Source organism: Chelmon rostratus, chromosome 19, assembly GCF_017976325.1.
Source record: "Chelmon rostratus isolate fCheRos1 chromosome 19, fCheRos1.pri, whole genome shotgun sequence".
NCBI lineage: Eukaryota > Metazoa > Chordata > Actinopteri > Chaetodontiformes > Chaetodontidae > Chelmon > Chelmon rostratus.
The window spans coordinates 11764062-11782438 of NC_055676.1; the positions used below are offsets into that span (position 1 = coordinate 11764062).

General features: G+C 39.8%; 1 protein-coding gene across 2 annotated transcripts in view; it reads right to left on the bottom strand.

Annotated features, from left to right (window-relative positions):
• rai14 (retinoic acid induced 14) overlaps nucleotides 1–18302 on the bottom strand; it is a 40427-nt gene extending 22125 nt beyond the window's left edge. Inside the window, exons 1-2 of one of the 2 annotated variants that reach the window (XM_041960512.1) lie at nucleotides 17948–18302; nucleotides 16440–16521 (exon numbers count right to left, since the gene is read on the bottom strand). In XM_041960512.1, coding sequence (XP_041816446.1) covers nucleotides 16440–16475 — 36 coding nt within the window. In that variant the 5' untranslated portion in view covers nucleotides 16476–16521; nucleotides 17948–18302. The remainder of the gene's footprint in view (nucleotides 1–16439; nucleotides 16522–17947) is intronic. The other variant, XM_041960513.1, reaches the window with a different exon arrangement.
• Between the last annotated feature and the right edge of the window lie 75 nt (nucleotides 18303–18377).

Consider the following 18377-nt stretch of genomic DNA (forward strand, 5'->3'; position numbering starts at 1 on the left):
CTCACAACATCTGCACAACTATCTGCACTTTAGTCACTTCACACATGTGCATCTCACAAGTGCACTTTCTACAAAGTTCATGATTAATTTCACTCGTTTCATATTAAGTGGAACTTCCTCTTTGCACACTGAAGCATCACGCTGGTAACGCTGAACTGAAGCAAGGAATAAAATCAGAAATATGTATCAAGGCCTGCAAATACCAATTATTTCCATTATAAATTAAAACCCCTATTATTTTTCTCGATTAATCAATCAATCATTTGGACTATAAAAACATAAAAAAATAGTGAAAGTTGCAATTTCATGATTTCCTGGATGACATCCCAATCCAAAGATATACAAATTACTATAACGTAAGACAAGGAAAAACATAAAAATGTTCCATTTGAGAACTTGGAAACTTTTCTGTGGATTGACTAATTGCCTCCCTGCAGTTCTACAAATATCCATAATGTAATTAAAATTTGGGGTGGATGACTTTTTTGGTCAAAGCAAATAGTTTGTGGGTCACCCTTTTTTGATTCTTTATATGACTGTAAAACATCTCTATCTATATGAACTGACAGGTATACAGATGACATCTGCACTGAATGCTCCGATCACGGTCTTATTAAAAAGAACTGCAGGTGGGAGAAAACTGGAATGGGCTTAGAACCCCTACCAGCAGTAGTATAAAAAATTACAGGGAAACCACTGAAGAATTGTATAGTATGATCCTGCCTAATGGTGATTTTAATAGACTGAACAAAAAATAAAGGGCCATCACGACAGTGCAGCACGACATCGATAGCATTAGGCTACATTGTAATGGACAGGTTCAAGTGGAGCGGAATGCACTGCTCCACTTTCAGCCGCATACACAAACAGTGTCATCGCAGGGAGGCAGATGAAATAATCATGTGCTGGCAGAGATGTTGCAAAATCAGTGCGGGCCTCTGCACCAACATAACATGATTAAATAAAGTGTATTAAAAAGTTTCCTGAACGGAAAAGGGCTATAAAACAGAATCATATTTGCAGCATTGAGAGAGGAGATAGTGAACCATCCCATTGCAGTGCCCCAATGGGGGAAGCATCAGTAACAGTAAATGACAATTTGTTGTTCTTCCTTGTAGGCATAGGAGCACACAACAACAAGAGATTAAAGCAGATACACACTCTGGAGAAATAACTTCTCATGTTTAATATTATCAAACACATCAGCTATATTGCTGAGATGGTTTAAAGGCACTCCTTTGTCCCTACAATGTAAAACTGCTGCATATATGGTAGTTAAAGACCAGTAGAAAGGTAGGCTATATAGTAGTAACCTAAAGCTGGCAGGAAACTAAATATGTGGTTCCCATGGGAAAACATTTTTTTGTGTGCATATGAAGGGGAGACGGGTGTGGAGACGTATAGCTGATGGGGTTAGATTTCCAGAAACAGTTCTGAACTTAAACTTGACAAAACACTGATTTATCCAGGAAATAATTGATTCATTTTTAATATCCTAATATCAGTGCAAAAAAAATAAAAATAAAAATAAAACAATGCCAGGCATTAGAACTCCCCCTGATCTCCTCATTAGAGCTGAGGCAATTGGTAGACAGAACATGAGTCAGCAATAATGATTGATTAATGATAATCAATCATTATTTTTTTAGCTTTAATGAAACACATGAACTCTAAATGATTCTGGACAATATCTGCTTGTACTGAACACTGTAGGCTTAGCCTACATTGGCTTGCACTGGACAGCATGCGTTTAGCCCACATTCGTTGCACCAGCAATCAGTCATGGGTCACTAATCCTGAGATAAACCAGCAAGACCACTGTTGGTCAGTTTGTACCACCAGGAAGTGAAAAGGATCTCAGTTCCTCTCATGCCTTTCCCCGCCTGCTCCCTCCTCTCCTCTCTGTCCGTCTGTCTGCTCTCTTTCAGGTCTCTCTCTCCTTCTGTTTCTTGTGCTGTGATAAGTGTGTTTACAGTGGGATCAGGGTGTGGACGGTGGTGCTTGTTCCCTCTCTGTCTTTAACCTGACACTCATTAAGACACACAAAGAGTGGGCTGATAACACTAAGTGTTTCCTGTTTGTTTAGGCCTGAAGCTGACTGCAAGGACAAGGGCATGAGTACAAGGAGTAAGAGAGGTAAAGGGGTACGGAAAGAGAAAACAGTTAATAAACTCATAGAGATGTGCTGAGACACAAAAGAAGCAGATAAGGGACTAAAAGGGAGTAAAATGAGAACTTTTTCCATGTATTTGTGTTGTGTGTGTTGCTTTACAATTATATTTTAATAATCATTCTTCCAGATCTCCCTCCCTCCTTGTTCCATTTTCTCCTCATATGTCTCAGAGATGGTAATTTCTCTCTATTTGTGTAGTCTTGAAAACCATTTATGGAATCACAACTTCAAACATTCAGTCATTACTACAGTTTTACAATAAAGCACAAAGAAAATAGATGCTCTTCAAGTGTGTGCGACTGTTTGTTAACCTAATGGTTTTTGCATAAACATGTCTGCTCAGTGTTTTTTCTGCTTCACTGAACTTCCTCAGTTCTATGAAGGAAAAACAAATGAAGATCTGGAAACAGTAATTCCTACATCACAATCTGTATGTTTGTAGAGTTCAACCTCTAAGAGCAAGTGGAGTTTAACAGAAAAACGTTTACTTTGGAAAACCTTTAGTATTTCCTCCCAGAATAGACCAAATAACATTTTTGTTGATCTGCAGATAAAAATGTTTGTCTCACATACCTTTTCTATGGTCCAAATTACAAAAAAGAAAAAAAAGTGTACGTGTGGGGGGGTCTCCACTGTTTATTTCAATGCAGATGCTTTAACTCCACATATTAAGCATTAAAAGCCTATAAAACTAACTTAAAACAATGTTAAACTTAACCTGAAAAGCACATTAGCTCATTTGTTTGTGAATGAAATGCATCTGTGCACTCAAACTCCGATGACACTGGGAAAGGAAACCCATGTTAAGCAAAGTGTTTGTCAGGAAATGTAAAGATTAAAAAAAAAAAAAAACTGTGAAATGCAATAGCCACTTCAAGTGCCATGGAAGTAAAGGAATTTCTTCTCCAGATGCCTTGTGATGGATTAAAGTTTTGTGTAAGGGAAATTTGACCTGATGGTGGCACCAAAGTCGCTGGTAGTCATACTCTGGGGATGAAAAATATCCCCACCAAATTTCATGGTGACCTGGCCAGTAATTGCCAGGAAATCTTGCTCTGGACTGAACTGTTGGACAAACAGACCAACCAGTTAGGCCCTGCTATTAGCTGGGCTAGCAAAACAAAATCTTTCGACATATAGAGAAAACAGAGGGGGATATAGATGAGAAAATAAACAGTAGACTGACTTTCCAGAAGGCTAAAACTACATGAAAAGTAAATAAAACAGGCCAAGTCAGGTCATGTCATGTGGAATAAAAACAACTAAGACCAGCAAAAGGTTACTGGCAATAAAAATAGAGCGAAACTCTCTTAAAGTCATTTCTTCCTCACAGGCTTTCACAGAGATGACACAACACCATCCACTGTTCCATCGCGCACACTAAACCAGATTTGCCTTTTGTGTTAATGAGAATTATCTTGTCTATGGGATTCCATGCAGAGATGAAAGATAAAGCTAAATGAATGCAGCAAGAAAAGTAGGTGAGATGGGTGGTAAGACACAAGCAACATAGACTGAAATCCAGAGGGGAATAATCTCCATGCAGGTTAAAAGAATATTCTTTGTTTGAGAGAGGGGTAGAGAGACAGAGGAGGGCAGTACAGGCAGGAAGTAAAGGAAAGGATGGGAGAGTGAACAATGTATAGAACAAAAAGGAAAAGAAACAGTGAAGAAAAGACGGAGATTGGCACATCGAAAATATCTCTGCCCTTTGATCAGTAGCGGCTGTTAACTTCAAACCCCTTATCTGCAACAAAGCAGATGCTTGAATGTCCTCAAACAATACATCCTTTCTCTCAGGCCACAGCTGAAACCGCTTACTGCCCTCTGTACTACAAACACACATCAACACCAGCGTGCACACGCACACACATACAAACACACACCACAATAGTTTACTAGACTCTGTAACTCAAACCCAGAATAATAGAGTTAGTAGACAGAGCTGTTAAACAAAGACCAGATGGTTGCTCTCATAATGAAAGATGCTGCCATGTATTTCACAATACTGCCCAATCTGGACCGCACGTTTAGATAATGAAATCAATTAAATCATGACAACATTTTTCTCATTTGGCAACTTGGTATTACTATAATCTTGGTGGTACTGCCCTCTCCCCACAAAATATCTTTTAACTGTCAAAACAAGTAAACGCTGGTACAGTCAATATGCTGTCTATATGTGCACATCAGGCAATGGCGTGGGCAAGAGTAGTCCATCAATTTAGCATTGCACTCCTATAAACCTGGCACCTACAATACCCACAATGCAACTCAGCCAACAACAGTTGTGTCAGGGATTTGGGTGGGTCATGCCAGTCATGGATAAAGTAGCCTTGAGTTGCTAGCCTCAAACAGAGATGAGGAGTGGGCTACGGAAGTCTGGCAAGCTTACTTCTTTCTAACTCCACAACAGCAGACTTTTTCATTTTCAAACTTCTAGTCTTCAGCCCCAACCAACACTGATGATGATGTCAAGGAAATAACTTGAGGCAATTTATCGGACTTTGTGCAGTTCCCTCTGGATTTCATACAACCTTTTTTTCACATATGAAGTTGCAGTGGTACTCCCCAAGACTGTAAACGGAGTGTGTAAAATCTGTTCCCCTTTACAGACACTAATGAGAGCCAAGTTGAATGGCACCTCTATTTACATTTGGTGTCTGCCAAGGGAGCCTCTTTGCACCAAAATTGCAAACATGTGAGGCAGCCAAGGAGAATATCTGTGCCCAAGACACTGACGATATGTAATTTTAAAAGGAATCGAGTAGTTACCATGTAAATTTATCTTAGATCATTGGTCTGTCATTATGTGATAATTGTTGTATTATGTAAATTATGTTATAATTTGTAAATTCAGATGTGAATGTGTTTGCACAGAAGTAAACATTATTATAATACATCATTGTGTAAGGTGTTCTGTATAGTGCCTCTAACTAGGGGTGGGTGGTATACACGTCCTCACCATCACAGTTGTCACGTTTCGCCATGACATGGATTTTGCAATTCTGTCATGACCAAGACAACTTTTTTAGCATATTAAAATGTGTTTTTCTGTGGCTACGATAACATGCAGGAAGAGGGCTATGCACATACTCATTGAACTGGAGTTACACATAGTAACTCCTATCTTGTCACCTTTCTGTTGTTGGCTGCAACAACCAACACACAAGTCAATATTAAATACACCTGCTGGAGCAATGTTGGTGTATTTGATATTGACAGACAGTCAAGAGAAACTCTGTGAACCTCAAGCCTCATTTCAAGCAAATTAAATAGCCAGAGTGGTAGCTTGAATGGACGTGTTTTTTCACGCTGCTTTTTGTGTCGTCTTGCATTGCCGGACCTAACATTATTACCACACTTCATACTGCAACTCAGCTGGTTTTGTTGGTACATGAAAGCCCTCTCAGCTGCATGGGTATGTGTGTCTGTTGCTGCCATAAGTAAATCTACGTGGTAGACCTGTCCCATGGCACACTGACTGTTGTACTTACATAATATACTTTGGTTTGGCTGCCAAATAAATGCTTTTGCGATGCCTCATGCCACCCCTTGTCTTGTGCTCCCTTACATTGCTAATAGAGTGAGAGGGGTAGAATCGTGTTTTGAGTTATTTTTGTAGTATCACAATATAATACTGTCACTGTAAAAAACAAAAACAAATTACTGTGATATGAATTAGAGGTCATATCACTCACTCTACCTTTAAGTCTGCATTTCAGTTATTTTTAGCTTTCCTGCATTTGTGTATATTAAAACTCAGAGTCATTCAGTATTTACTTGGACTTCTCTGGGAATGTTAAATGCACTGTAGTGCATGCCTCTCAAATGGACGCACTATGTACGCCAAATAAACACTTTAGTCTTGCGTCACACTTTTAGTATTTCAAATAAGCACTTAGATTTAGGACAGAAATATTTCTGATTAACTGAAGACATGATGTCATCTGGTTATTGTTTACAAGTATCTCTCTCTTGCAGCTTTTCCACTGTTGACTGGGCATCAAGACTTTACAGAGAGGAAAGCAAAAAAATGGAAACAAACCCTGTCACCATGTCATCCATGAGCGCCCCTTTGCCCTGTCTTCACTTCAGTATTGTACCTTGAGAAACTCACATTAGTTGACATTTCCCTCTCTAATTACCTCTTATTTTACGGCTTTTCTAGTGCTCCTCTCATAAACAACTTGCGAAGGCCACCATGACTCTCCAAACTGAAACCCACTGTTGTACCCATGTGCTCACTCACAGATGTTTAACAAGTAAAATTACAGCCAAGTTAAAATGTGATGGCACTGTGACAATAAATGGCAAACACTGCGTTTGCTCAGTGCATCATAGGCTGTCAACTTGTTCGATGAGGCAAAAAGAAACAAGCCTACTACATGCATAAGTTATTACACAGTTCTTTTCACTGAATGGACTCACTGTATTTTAAAGCTCAAGGACTGATGCACAAGTCCAGCATAGGACATTTATGGGTGCAAGAAGACCTACAGTAAAAAATAGCTCTCGTGCAACACTTCCTCCTGACACAAATAGCCTTTCCTGCCCTATAAATAAACACTGCTGGACTTGGAGAGAAACCAGCCTCATTACACTCGAGGTCTCCTCATAAAGTCAGTGGAGTAGGGAAAAAATATTTCCCTCACTTTGGTCAGGATAGAGTAGTTCATACACACTAACATGCACACAGACATCAGTCAGTGTACAGAGAGTCACAGTGAAGTCAAATAAAAATATATGTTACACAGTCTCATTGGCTATTCTGTTGAGCCCCAAGGACAAACTTTTTGGCAACAAATTTGAAACAGGAAACGGCGCTTGTGTCTGGCTACTATAAAATTGTAACCATAAAACTGTCTGTCAATTCAGTCACTTGAAATAATTAGACAGAACTAAAAACACATCTCACAAAAGTTTGCGAGCCAAACCAGTTCTCGGAAGTGCACTGCAAATCAAGCAGGGCAATTCCAAAAGTTTCTCATGAAGGAGCATTCTCAAAGCATTCTCAAAGTCTAACCCTCCCTCCATCCATCTCCTAGCATGAATATTGTTCCAGCTGTTCAATGCAGGCCAAACTAAACAACCCATCTGGACCAAAGTGGAGGTAGGGAGCCTGACTGTCCTTCTCGCTCAAATAGGGTTTCTCTCCTGTTCACTGCTCACCCATCATCCCCAATCTCTCATCCTTGATCCTTCTCTTGTTCGTAGTTATTCCTTCTTCTTTGTCTCTCTTTTCTCATTATTCTTTACAACCTTTCAACTGAACTCCCCCCATCAAACTTATCTACTCTTGTTTATCTCTGCTGCCACTAGGGTTCCCGTTATTGGGTAATTACCTTTTTTTTTTTACTGGGAAAATCTGCTAAAGTTTGACACATTTAAGTCTCTCCAGTCAAAGTGTCCACTAAAAATAATTACCGTGTTAAATGTGAAAATATTCTGGCTCCACACGCTCCTTTCCCCCGTTGCATATCTCTGGTGTCTGCCCTCCCTCCCACTCCTCTCCAGATATTTTCACATCTAACTTTGTGAATTAAGGGTTTGTTCTGACCAAACCAGACTTGGTGATTGTTGGAACACTGGATAGATTAAAAAAAAAAAAAAAAAAAAAAAAAAAAAAAGATTTTGGTGAGTTTTATTTTGTTTCAAGTTGGAGTTTGGATAATGTGTGTTTTATAATGATAACATTACTGTTTCTATGAATGGAGTCTGGTGGCTTTGGGGAGAGTGACATAACAGCTGTTTCTGGTTAAACAAAATGGATCTTATTCTTAAACTAAAAGGTATCACTCAGGATCCTATCCATAATATTGTCATAACAATCTGAGGCTGTTAATGGAAAAACAAGCACCTTTAGTGGATGTACACAAACACCTAGAGGGATGACACTGCAGCCAGTTTCACAGCTGCTGGCTGCAGCCCTCTCACTCAATACCAGACCAATTTCCAAAATTGTTGATCCCATTAGTCACTTGGACATGTGGGAAAATAGGGTCCATTAATACAGGTAATATTTGACCCAGAATTTCTAGCATTTGTCCAGGACATTGAAATCATCCAGGACACATGGACTGGCCCCAGTGACCTACACACAGAAACTCTGGGTGCCACAATCATTATCAGTGTTTAGTTGTGTCTGACAGCTTGACTTCATCTATATGCAGTCCTAGTCCAAGTCAACAGTCATGTCAGTCCACTAATTCATGTTACTCTGAAAGTACAGCCAGTTTTCTAAAGACCTTTAAATTCACACTGATAAATATACCTTCAGGAACTCATTCGCATAAACACAAATACACAAACCTACACATAAAGCAGCAGAGAAAGCACCTTGCATCATCACTGATGTCCTCACACCCACACCAGACAACAAACAGGTCCATGCACAAAAACACACCTACACATAAATGAGCATGCAAACACATGCACAGGCATAAAGATCACACCCGCCTGCTTTTACCAGGCTCAGGGCTTCATGTACTTGCTGACGAGCAGGTTTCCTGGCTGTTTGTCTGCAGTTCATGTGCACAGGTGATAAGGAATAAAGAGATCCCATGGGCAGTTCCTGTTTTAATTGGATCCATGTTTAAGCAGGCTCTAGGCCATTTTCCTTGGATTAGCTAGTTCAAGACTGTATTTTTTCAACATTCTTTCAGAAGCCCTTGTGGTCAAAATCAATGGTGAAACTTTAGCATAACAAGCACAGTAGTTACTGCAATCAACAGCTAACTAACTTTGGGGACTAAAGTAGCAGCATGAATGGACTGACCATCTACACTCCACATAAGCTATTGTAAGCAAGACTAATACAAACAGAGAAAACACTCATCATCATGAGACTATCATCATCAAGGAGACAAAATAACATTTGGGTAGATGACATTTACTGTCAGTCTTACGCCCAATGACAAGATTAGTGAACTGTACTCATGACAGGGACTGCTCTAATACCTTTGAATGTGCAATATGAATATGCGAAGCCGTTCAGAACCCAAAGTAGAGCCGCAACTATAAACTGTCAGAAAACACTGAAAGATGTGCCTTTCACCATTCACAGGGTCCTCTTCAAATGTCCTTTTTCCTCCAACCAGAAAGTGAAAAGCAACATACCTTCACATTTGAGAAGCGTGGACCAGAAAACTTGCTGCTGAATTTGTTCAGAATCAACAACATCAGTCAATCGACTAATCAATCGACTGATTTTTTCAGATCTAAACCTAAACCATGGCTCAACATGCATGTGACTCTCTGGTGGGTCACTCATCCACCAGACAGTCATGATTAAATCAAACCGATAAGTTCTGTGAACACATATCACCCTTCATTTTACTTCGCTTCATATGTTTTTTTACATCAATATCGACAATTTCTGCAATTTCCCCTCAGCTGGGTGTAGACACAGTCTGAATACACATGTGTATCTAGAGAATAAATACTACAATAAGTGTGAACAGGGCCATAGTTATCCCTTGGACTGCTGTACTATCTCCTGCTGACAACTGACAACACACACAAAGACACACACCCTTCCTCCACCTCCTCTCCCAGATTAATGCTGGATCGTCCCCTGAGGTTTTACTGTCACTCCCAATACTAATACCCTTTCACTACACCCAGCCAGAACAAACCATTCCATGCCAAACCAAGTCAGACTGGGCCAAATCAAACAGAGGCGAGTGGAGATACTTCAGGCTGTGCTTCAGTTAAAAAGAAATCTTCTATAATTGAAGCATTGCTGCATTATTGTGTTACCTTAAAAACATTTTTTTTTATTTTACAGCAGTATGTTTCAACTTTCATGGAAAAAAAAACATTTTTCTGTAAGGGTCATATCTTCCTTGATGTAATAAGAAGGAGGAGGAATGTTATGATTTAATGTTTTGCACACTACGTTATTTACAAATGTTTTCAGATGATCAGCATGTGATTTTCTTCACAGTGCTGCTCCAGTTAACGCAGCAGATGCATTTCATAAATGCTGATAAGAAGGACTCCATTCCTCCAGTATTGGCATAGCTACATTCAGATAGAACTGTTTAATTGTCATGTACTGTTTAAAGTGTCAAACAGTACATGTCCAGTTCAGTCTCCAGTGTCATGTAGCTCAGATGAGTTGAAGCCATGAAACAGCTGTGTGGAATGAGAGGGGACAGCATAATCCACACATCAATTAGACAAAGAAAGAGTGGATGATTAGGGGAGGGTGTGTGTGTCTGCGCATATGCTGTAGATACTGGTCTATACACACGGATGTGAAAGTGTGTGTATGAGAGAGACAGAGTGTGTGTGTGAAAGCCTTGAGTAATCCTGCTTAGTCTAGCAGCTGGGGGAGCAAGTTTAAGTAGTGTGACAGTATGAAGGGCTGGGTGAGGGTTTAATACTAGAACCACTGTCAGCTGTAGAATACACACATAATAATAGATTGTGTACTTGTGTATGTGTGTGCATGTGTGCACACAACAGCACAGCCGGTGAGTAATGTGCTTGGGGGTGGTAGTAAGGGGCTGAGAGCAAGATAACAGTCTAAGCAAATTAACTAATTTAGAGCAGCTCTGCTCAAACAGCAGGGACAGAGTCGTTAATGTGGTCTCAAAGGGTCGACACACACTGCTAGATTTAATTAAGATTTCTCAGACTAATTACACAACTGCTTTTTCTAACGTAAGAAAAACACTACATCATAGAATGTTTTTTGCATTGTTTTATTGTATGTAAAGTAGTATAGAGAACTTAAATAACTTCTGGTTGTTGATCAAAACATCCCTTGTACTAAGCACTGAAAGCAATCATGAACCAAAAGCTGGAACTGCATGTTTGTTCAGATTCGTTGTCTTGTTAACTGATTCTTTCATCAGACGGCTCCGGATTTAAAGCAAATTTCTGACCTTTAAGACTGTACTTTAAAGTTCTTGCTGATCCTTTGATTACCTGTAAACATCAAAATAAAGTGAAATTGATTGCATTTGCTGGAATTGCATTTGCATTAAATAAATAAGTCTAGTTTGAAACCATCAAAGAGAACCATTCTTATTGACATTTTCAGCGTAGGTCACAGCAAAACCATTTCTGACAGCTGATTGTTCAGACATGGCTGAAGCAGAATGCCTGTAAGTCTCTCTGTGGCTGTTTGCCAGCCTCATTCCCAGAAACCAGATTACACCGTCTGCTTGTCTTAAACACTGCTCACACACACGCACCCAGAAAACCTCCCTCATTATACTGACTGTTTGGCCAAATAGGCTTAGCCGAAATTATCCACAAACAAATCCCAAAATGCCTATGATATATTCCATATTCAGGCAGACACAGACAAACAGAAACAACACTCACAGAGTTCTGCAGAAAGATACGCAAACAATTCAGGACACACACATAGAAGAATTCCTCTGGTTCGCTTTGACCTTGCATAACTACACACCTGCCTATAGACTCTGATAAAGCAACACCCTTTTAGATGCTGGCATGCAGAATTTGGTGGACAAATTTGGTGTGGAAAAAGACAGACTAGAACACAGCCACGATGACCCTAGTGCAGAAAAATACTGCTATTACCACTGCTGCATAATCTGTCAGAAAATCATGCATTCAGCTGTGTTCTCAGTTACTTCATGTGCAGCAATAAAGCTGTTTAATACTAAGGTTGAAAGTGCATGAGCACCTTCAGCGTAGGCAGCGCTTTCACACCACTTAGCCCTACAACACATTCACAGAGCAGCATTTAGGAAAGCCGATCTTCTTAACCTAGTGACACATTCTGCTGAGTCTGCCTGGCTGAACAGTTTTAAGATAGTTTGTATGGTATTTCTACAGCCAAACATATTTTCATACAGCAATCAAATATACTGGAAGGACACAAGATAATTGCAAACATACCGTGGTCAGAAAAGGTCTGTTTTTTTCTCATATTTTAAGGAGGAATTGGATTTTAAGATGCCAAACAAGAATGGTGAATGTTGAATCAATAAATGTAGCACTGCTTAAAGTGCTCGTTTTATGTAAATGTATACTGATGACAAAGTCTGCACTCTGCAGCCCACTGCCTCAACCATCCCTTACTGTACAAAAAATTACCAGTATTACACAGTAGTGCAATGGCATATGGGTGCATAAGTGGTGTGCCATTATTCTTTCTGTACGACTGTGTGTGTGTGTAGACTCAGAGAACCACCACCCTGACAATCGTCACACAACCCGACCCCCACACCTTTCCTATCGGTCGTCTAGCTGATATACTCCAGTACTGCAGTCTAATCCATAATACAGCACCTCATGACAGAAAATATAGTGTAGGGCAAGGTAATATATTAATCTGCTAACCTTAAATATTCTCTAACCTTGAGTGCCTATAAAGTTAGATGAAACATTTGCAAACGTTTAACCTTTTATCCTGGAGAGAACTGGAGTGCAGCCCACAATCACAGGGCATAAAAAGCATACAAACTCAACATAATAATGTCCTGTAAAAATATCGTACATGTTGATGTATAAACAGAGAAAAGGGAATTTAAGACCACCAGGAAAAACACCCTACAATCTGAGTATAAAAAAATGAGGGATTAAGCCCCATACATGATGCTAAGTAATGTGCATTAGCTAATGGTATGAAGGACAATCTGGTGTATACATGTTCTTAATCTCCCCCTGAGTAACTTTCACCCTTACTGTACAGTGAGTTTAGCTTTCAAACCCAAGGTACAATTTATGGCTTTATCAGTACATCAAATGGAAAATTCTAGATGTGATACATAATTATCTACGTATTTCCTGCAGTTCAGTGTCAAAATATTTTTCATGTTTGGAAGACTCATGTTGTGGAATACAATTTTAAATTAAGATCTGCTGGCCTGCACATAAACAAGCATAATTGCAGTAATTGTCTGTCCGAACAATATAATTAAAATTTTATGACACACTGGTGGCAAAAATGTCTTATAAATGACAGCCGTGCAAAAATGTAGAAACAGGAAAAACACAAGTGTAATTAATATGATTAATATTGACAACACTCTACTTAGTTTTGCCAATTCTGCACTGTTACCTTTCTCTGTGTATTGTAAAATAAACAATGCCCTGGTCCTGTCAATCACTAAGCAGGCCATCTAGAGTATAATGTGGACAAATGCATGGATTGTGTTGTCTTCTTATTCTTGCATAGCTCTTATTATGCGGTTGGTCTATTACGCATATGTGATTCAATTATGTTGTGTTCTTTCTATATTGGGTGGAGAACCATAAAAATAGGCATTATAACTAACTATTAAAATCACCACACATGAATTTGAAAAATATACAATTATGTTTTTTTATCAGGCCATTTCATGCAGCTCAACATTTAGCCCTGATACTGCCTATATCATGTTACAGTAATAATACATCTTCTTCTCTCCCTCTAGTAACATTTCTACCTTATTTAGGCCTCATGTTGAGAGGTGTTTGAGTGAAGGTTTGGCTGCCTGGTGCATTCAGTTCACTGGGCTGGAGGAGGATCCTCAAAGTGAAGCATTCAGTAAAGATTTCACACTAAAACACAGATTGCATTACGCGTTATCTGGAAATGTCTTGACTTCGTAGAAAAGCTATTTATGGGGCATTAAGTTTCTGTTATTTTGTTTTAAGAAATGAAGGGCTGGTTTTGGGGGGAAACATTCCTGGGTAATCTGTCACTGACACATACAGCCTAAAATAGAACCAAGGAGATATTTTCTTTCAATTGCAGTTGTTCAGGGTTTCTATAAAAAGCAAAGGAATGGCTATTGGCTCAGAGGATAAACACGTTGGCCTGCGAAAAGTTCTCTCTTTTTTTGCATATCTTTATCATGACCATTCATTTTAATCACCATGTGTGCACTACTGTATGGACACAGTAACAAAATGCTTTTGTAGTCAGATCAGTTATTAAATTATTTAAGTCTCTACAGCAAAATGATAATGCCTCATTCCTGTCATTTCATTTTACAATCCTGATTCCAAAAAAGTTGGCACGTTGAGTAAAACATAAATAAAAACGGAATGTAATCATTGCAACAAACTGTTTACCAACAACAGTTTTACAAAGTGTTCCTGAGCCCATGCAGTAACAGTCTTTAAACAATCATGTGTTCACCAAGTGGTGAACCTCGCTCCATTCATGCTTGTGAACAACAGCTTTTCGAGGATGCCCCTTTCATGCCCAATCATGATACTATCACCTGTCACCGATGAACCTGTTTACCTGTGGACTGTTCCAAACAGCTGTTTTTGGAGCGTTCCACAACTTTCCCAGTCTTTAGTTGCTCCAATTTTTTATAATTTGGAATGCATTGGACATTCACAAATCAGATTTACTGTATGTAGTATTGAGATGTCATGTCTGATTAGTATTCATCCAAAAGGGAGAGCAAATTATCACATTCAGTTTTACTTACATGTTGCACAGTGTCCCAACTATTTTGGAATTGGGGTTGTGTAATGTCTGTGTGCACTTTCAGTGTAGGAGAATTGGTACATCAATCAAAACTGCTGTCAATGGTTTAAAATTACTATGACTAGTACAGCACAACAGTTAAGTCATTTCCTTTTCCACACACAATCATATCAAGGGACAGAAATGAAAGCGGGGATTTATTGCAATTAAAAGACAAACAGAAAAATGATCAGACATCCAAGCGATCAAAGTGCGACAATGTATGTGGGTGTGAGGTCTGCAAAGGCATTCATGGCTGCAAATGGCTTCAATCGTGTTTCTAAGCAACATTCACATCCACTGCTCTTCCCTTTCTTCTCTCATGCCGCCTACGACAGACTATTTCTGTGAGAACGAGCGTCTCACTCCAAAAGCATCCATCTCAAACAATTTACAACTCTTACTATAACGATACAGGTTTTGACTGGAAAACACCTAATAAAGGTGAGACAGTCACCACCCCTTCTACGCATAAAGGAGGAACTATTGTGACCTTGCAGCCCAAGACCGGACTCAACATTTTCTAGAACAATGGACACTACTGTACTCTCCTACATAGCTGACTGAATTTGCGATAATTTGCAAATATTAGGCCTTTGGCACGTGTAAAATTACAGGCGGTTAAAGATTAAATCAAACAGTAAGATTAATTTGCTGTTTTTTCCCCATTTTCTATTGATATATATATATGCCTCCATATTCCTTATAAACAGTTTTAACTGTACAACTGAATGTTCGAGATGATCTGTAGGTGGATCTCTGGTGAACTGATATTTCTCTCCACTAGCAGAAGTCTTTCATTCTACACATTCATGCACTATTTACGCCTTGCAGTATATTGTGGCTATCATTGAGTAAAAGAGGGAGTGTACTCCACCAAATTCTTCCTCTGCAGGACAGTCTCTCTCTCTCTCAACAGACCATTTAACCAGAGTGCACCATCCTGCTCTGCTGCACACTCTTAATCTCATGGAAACTGCCTACATAAACCAAGTATCTCATTTAGTCGGCATTCTTCTCTCCATTCCCCAACTTCTCTACGTCTGACACTCCCTCCATCCCCTAAAATGTATCCGACCCATTCAGCTACCCTCCAGATTTTTCCTGTCTGGCATTTGGCTCTGTGTCATTACGGTCACCGTGACAACAGATGAGTCAGATGCTGTGGAGACGCCTCACTTCCTGTGAGTGTAAAGTATCATAGACAGAATGAATGACTGAACCAACAAGAAATTTCTCCCTAAAGACTGATTCATAGCCAGCAGAACCAAATCCTCTTTTGGAGATATTTGTGGTCTTTGTAGTATTCATCCAAAAAAAAATAAAAATCCTATCACACTGTACAGTCACCTTCCAAAGTGATTCAACTTGTCTGTATAAAAGTCTGTCATATCGCCAACATCATAAATCATGGGGTCTCAACCTCATGACCCCATTTTTGGGTCCCAAAGCTCTCATGACACTCTCAATTGGAGCTGAAAAGCTGTCACGTGAAATTGAGCATTACATTTCTGTTTACAAGAGCAAGGAGGACACTCTAAATTGTTTACACCAACATTATGATTTGATAATGCTATCTATCTTATTTTTCTAACCTATTTTTTTCATATGGCAAAATATCAACAAGCCGTGGGGTGCTGCTGACCCCAACGTTCAGAAAATCTGCCATAAATCATCCAAAACTGCTGCAGCCATACATACACAGACGGTGACTCAGCCATGCAGACATACACATGTGCGCACATGGTTGCATGTACACACAGCTTACACAGCTTACACAGCCACACAGCCATGAGCATGTGTTACAGTACTTACATCAGTTTTTCTAAACTTGGCTTTAAGGCTCTTCATGTTCAGTCCGGTCCATGCAGTCACTCACTCGATCACTCAGTCAAGGCTGTGAGGAGAAGAAACACAGATGTTTAAACTCTGAGTGATGTTTGCTTCCATTTCAAATGTGATTTAGTGTTTCTGAAAAACTAAACTAGCTGACTTATCAAGCATTTTGTGATGCTGTATCCACACAAGCAACAGATAACTAGAGGTGTAAATGTGCAGTGCAGCAGCAGGGATTTATGAACAGTGGCAATAGTCTACGGTCTTAGTAAATCACCATTTTGCTTATGAAAACTATGCTGTTTATAAAAGCCTCATCAGCAGCTACAGTAAGTGACATGAGCAAATGTGAAAAAGTTTTGAATTCAAGTAGTTCTCTTCCATTAATGAGCAGTTTGGGGAATGGATTTCAAACCACATGCAATTCTAATTTAAACCTGTTGCTGGAAATTGTATCCGGCTTTGTGTTGTTTCCTATAAGGATGTTTTAAGTCACCACAGAGTCCTTGGGGATGTGTGGTGACTATATTTTGTGCTTCGACTGTTTCCAAACATGTTTTTCATGCCTGAAATTACCTTGTCAATGATTTACTCTCAAAATATCATTGTGAGCATTCCAGTCAAAAATAGCACTTACTTTCCACATTATTATTATTCCAAGAGTCCTCTGAGTCTTCTGGTATTTCGAACAAGAACACCATGTAAGCAATGTGAGCCTCTTTGTAATTATTACTGACAGTAGAGTAGTAAAAACATATGCATTCATAAAGGTTTGGCAGACACAAAAATAAGATAGAAAGACTTGTTCAGATTCTGAGCCTCTCTTTTTTCGTGGGCAGATGCTAATGTGTTGGAGGAGGTGTGTTGTAAGTGGGTGCATCAAGGACAGCCATGTCTGGGCTCCTCTGGCAACATGTAAGACAGATTAACCTATATTTTCCAATCACATTCAGAAAGCAATTTTTATGGGAACCTCTGATGAGACTGTAAAGTATTAGCAGCCTACTGATTTCAAATTGGGTCAAAACAACCAATCAAACGGTAGATATCTTCAGATATCAGAGGCTAGTTTAAAAGAAATCTGTTGTCTCAGTGCTGGACAACAAACTTTGCGCCTGAATCCGCTGTCAAACTTAAAACTGCTAGCAACAAACAGTTCAGGGCACCGTTTATCATGTGGCTACCTGCGCATATTTGCATACGGCTCCTCAAACCATGGAAGCTGTGCATGAGTCGATGCAGAAACATCAGAGGAGCTGCAACTGGTTCAGCACAAAAAGTGTCAAATGCGCGCGACATGTATCACTGTACACAGAACAGTTGAATATCACATTGGACGGGTTGTAACCGCCGTGGGACCGCGCACGAGCCGTTTAATTTCCCGCTGAGACCTACAAACAGTTAGTTACGAGCCTTTTGTGAAAATGACCAGCCATCGTTTCGACCAACAACTCCTTCCACGATATGAAATTACCGGACACACTTACCCGGTTCTGTGCTGGGAGTCGCAGGAGGGCTGGACACGTAAAAGAAACGGACACACAACGTTTTTTTTGTGCCAAAAAACAGATTAGCTAGCGAGCCGGTGAGAAAACAACGAGCCGCTGTTGAGCTAAGTCGAGCAGGAGGATGCATAAAGGAGAAGAAAACAGTGCGCCCCTCCACACTGGCCCGACTCGGCCCGCATACATTAGAAGTTGTTCCCGGACTCCTGCCTGTCTCTCGCTCGACACTCAACTCAACGGCTGTTGCCCGGTTTAGGAAAGTGACGTCACTCTCCCAGTGCTCTCGTGACCGCGGCGAGCGAACCCTCTTCTGTTCTCCATTGTGCCCCATTCATGTTCTGTTCTAAAGGAGTATTTCCCCCCTAAAATCGCGCTCACACAGCTAGAGTAGAATAAATTAGACCTGAACCTG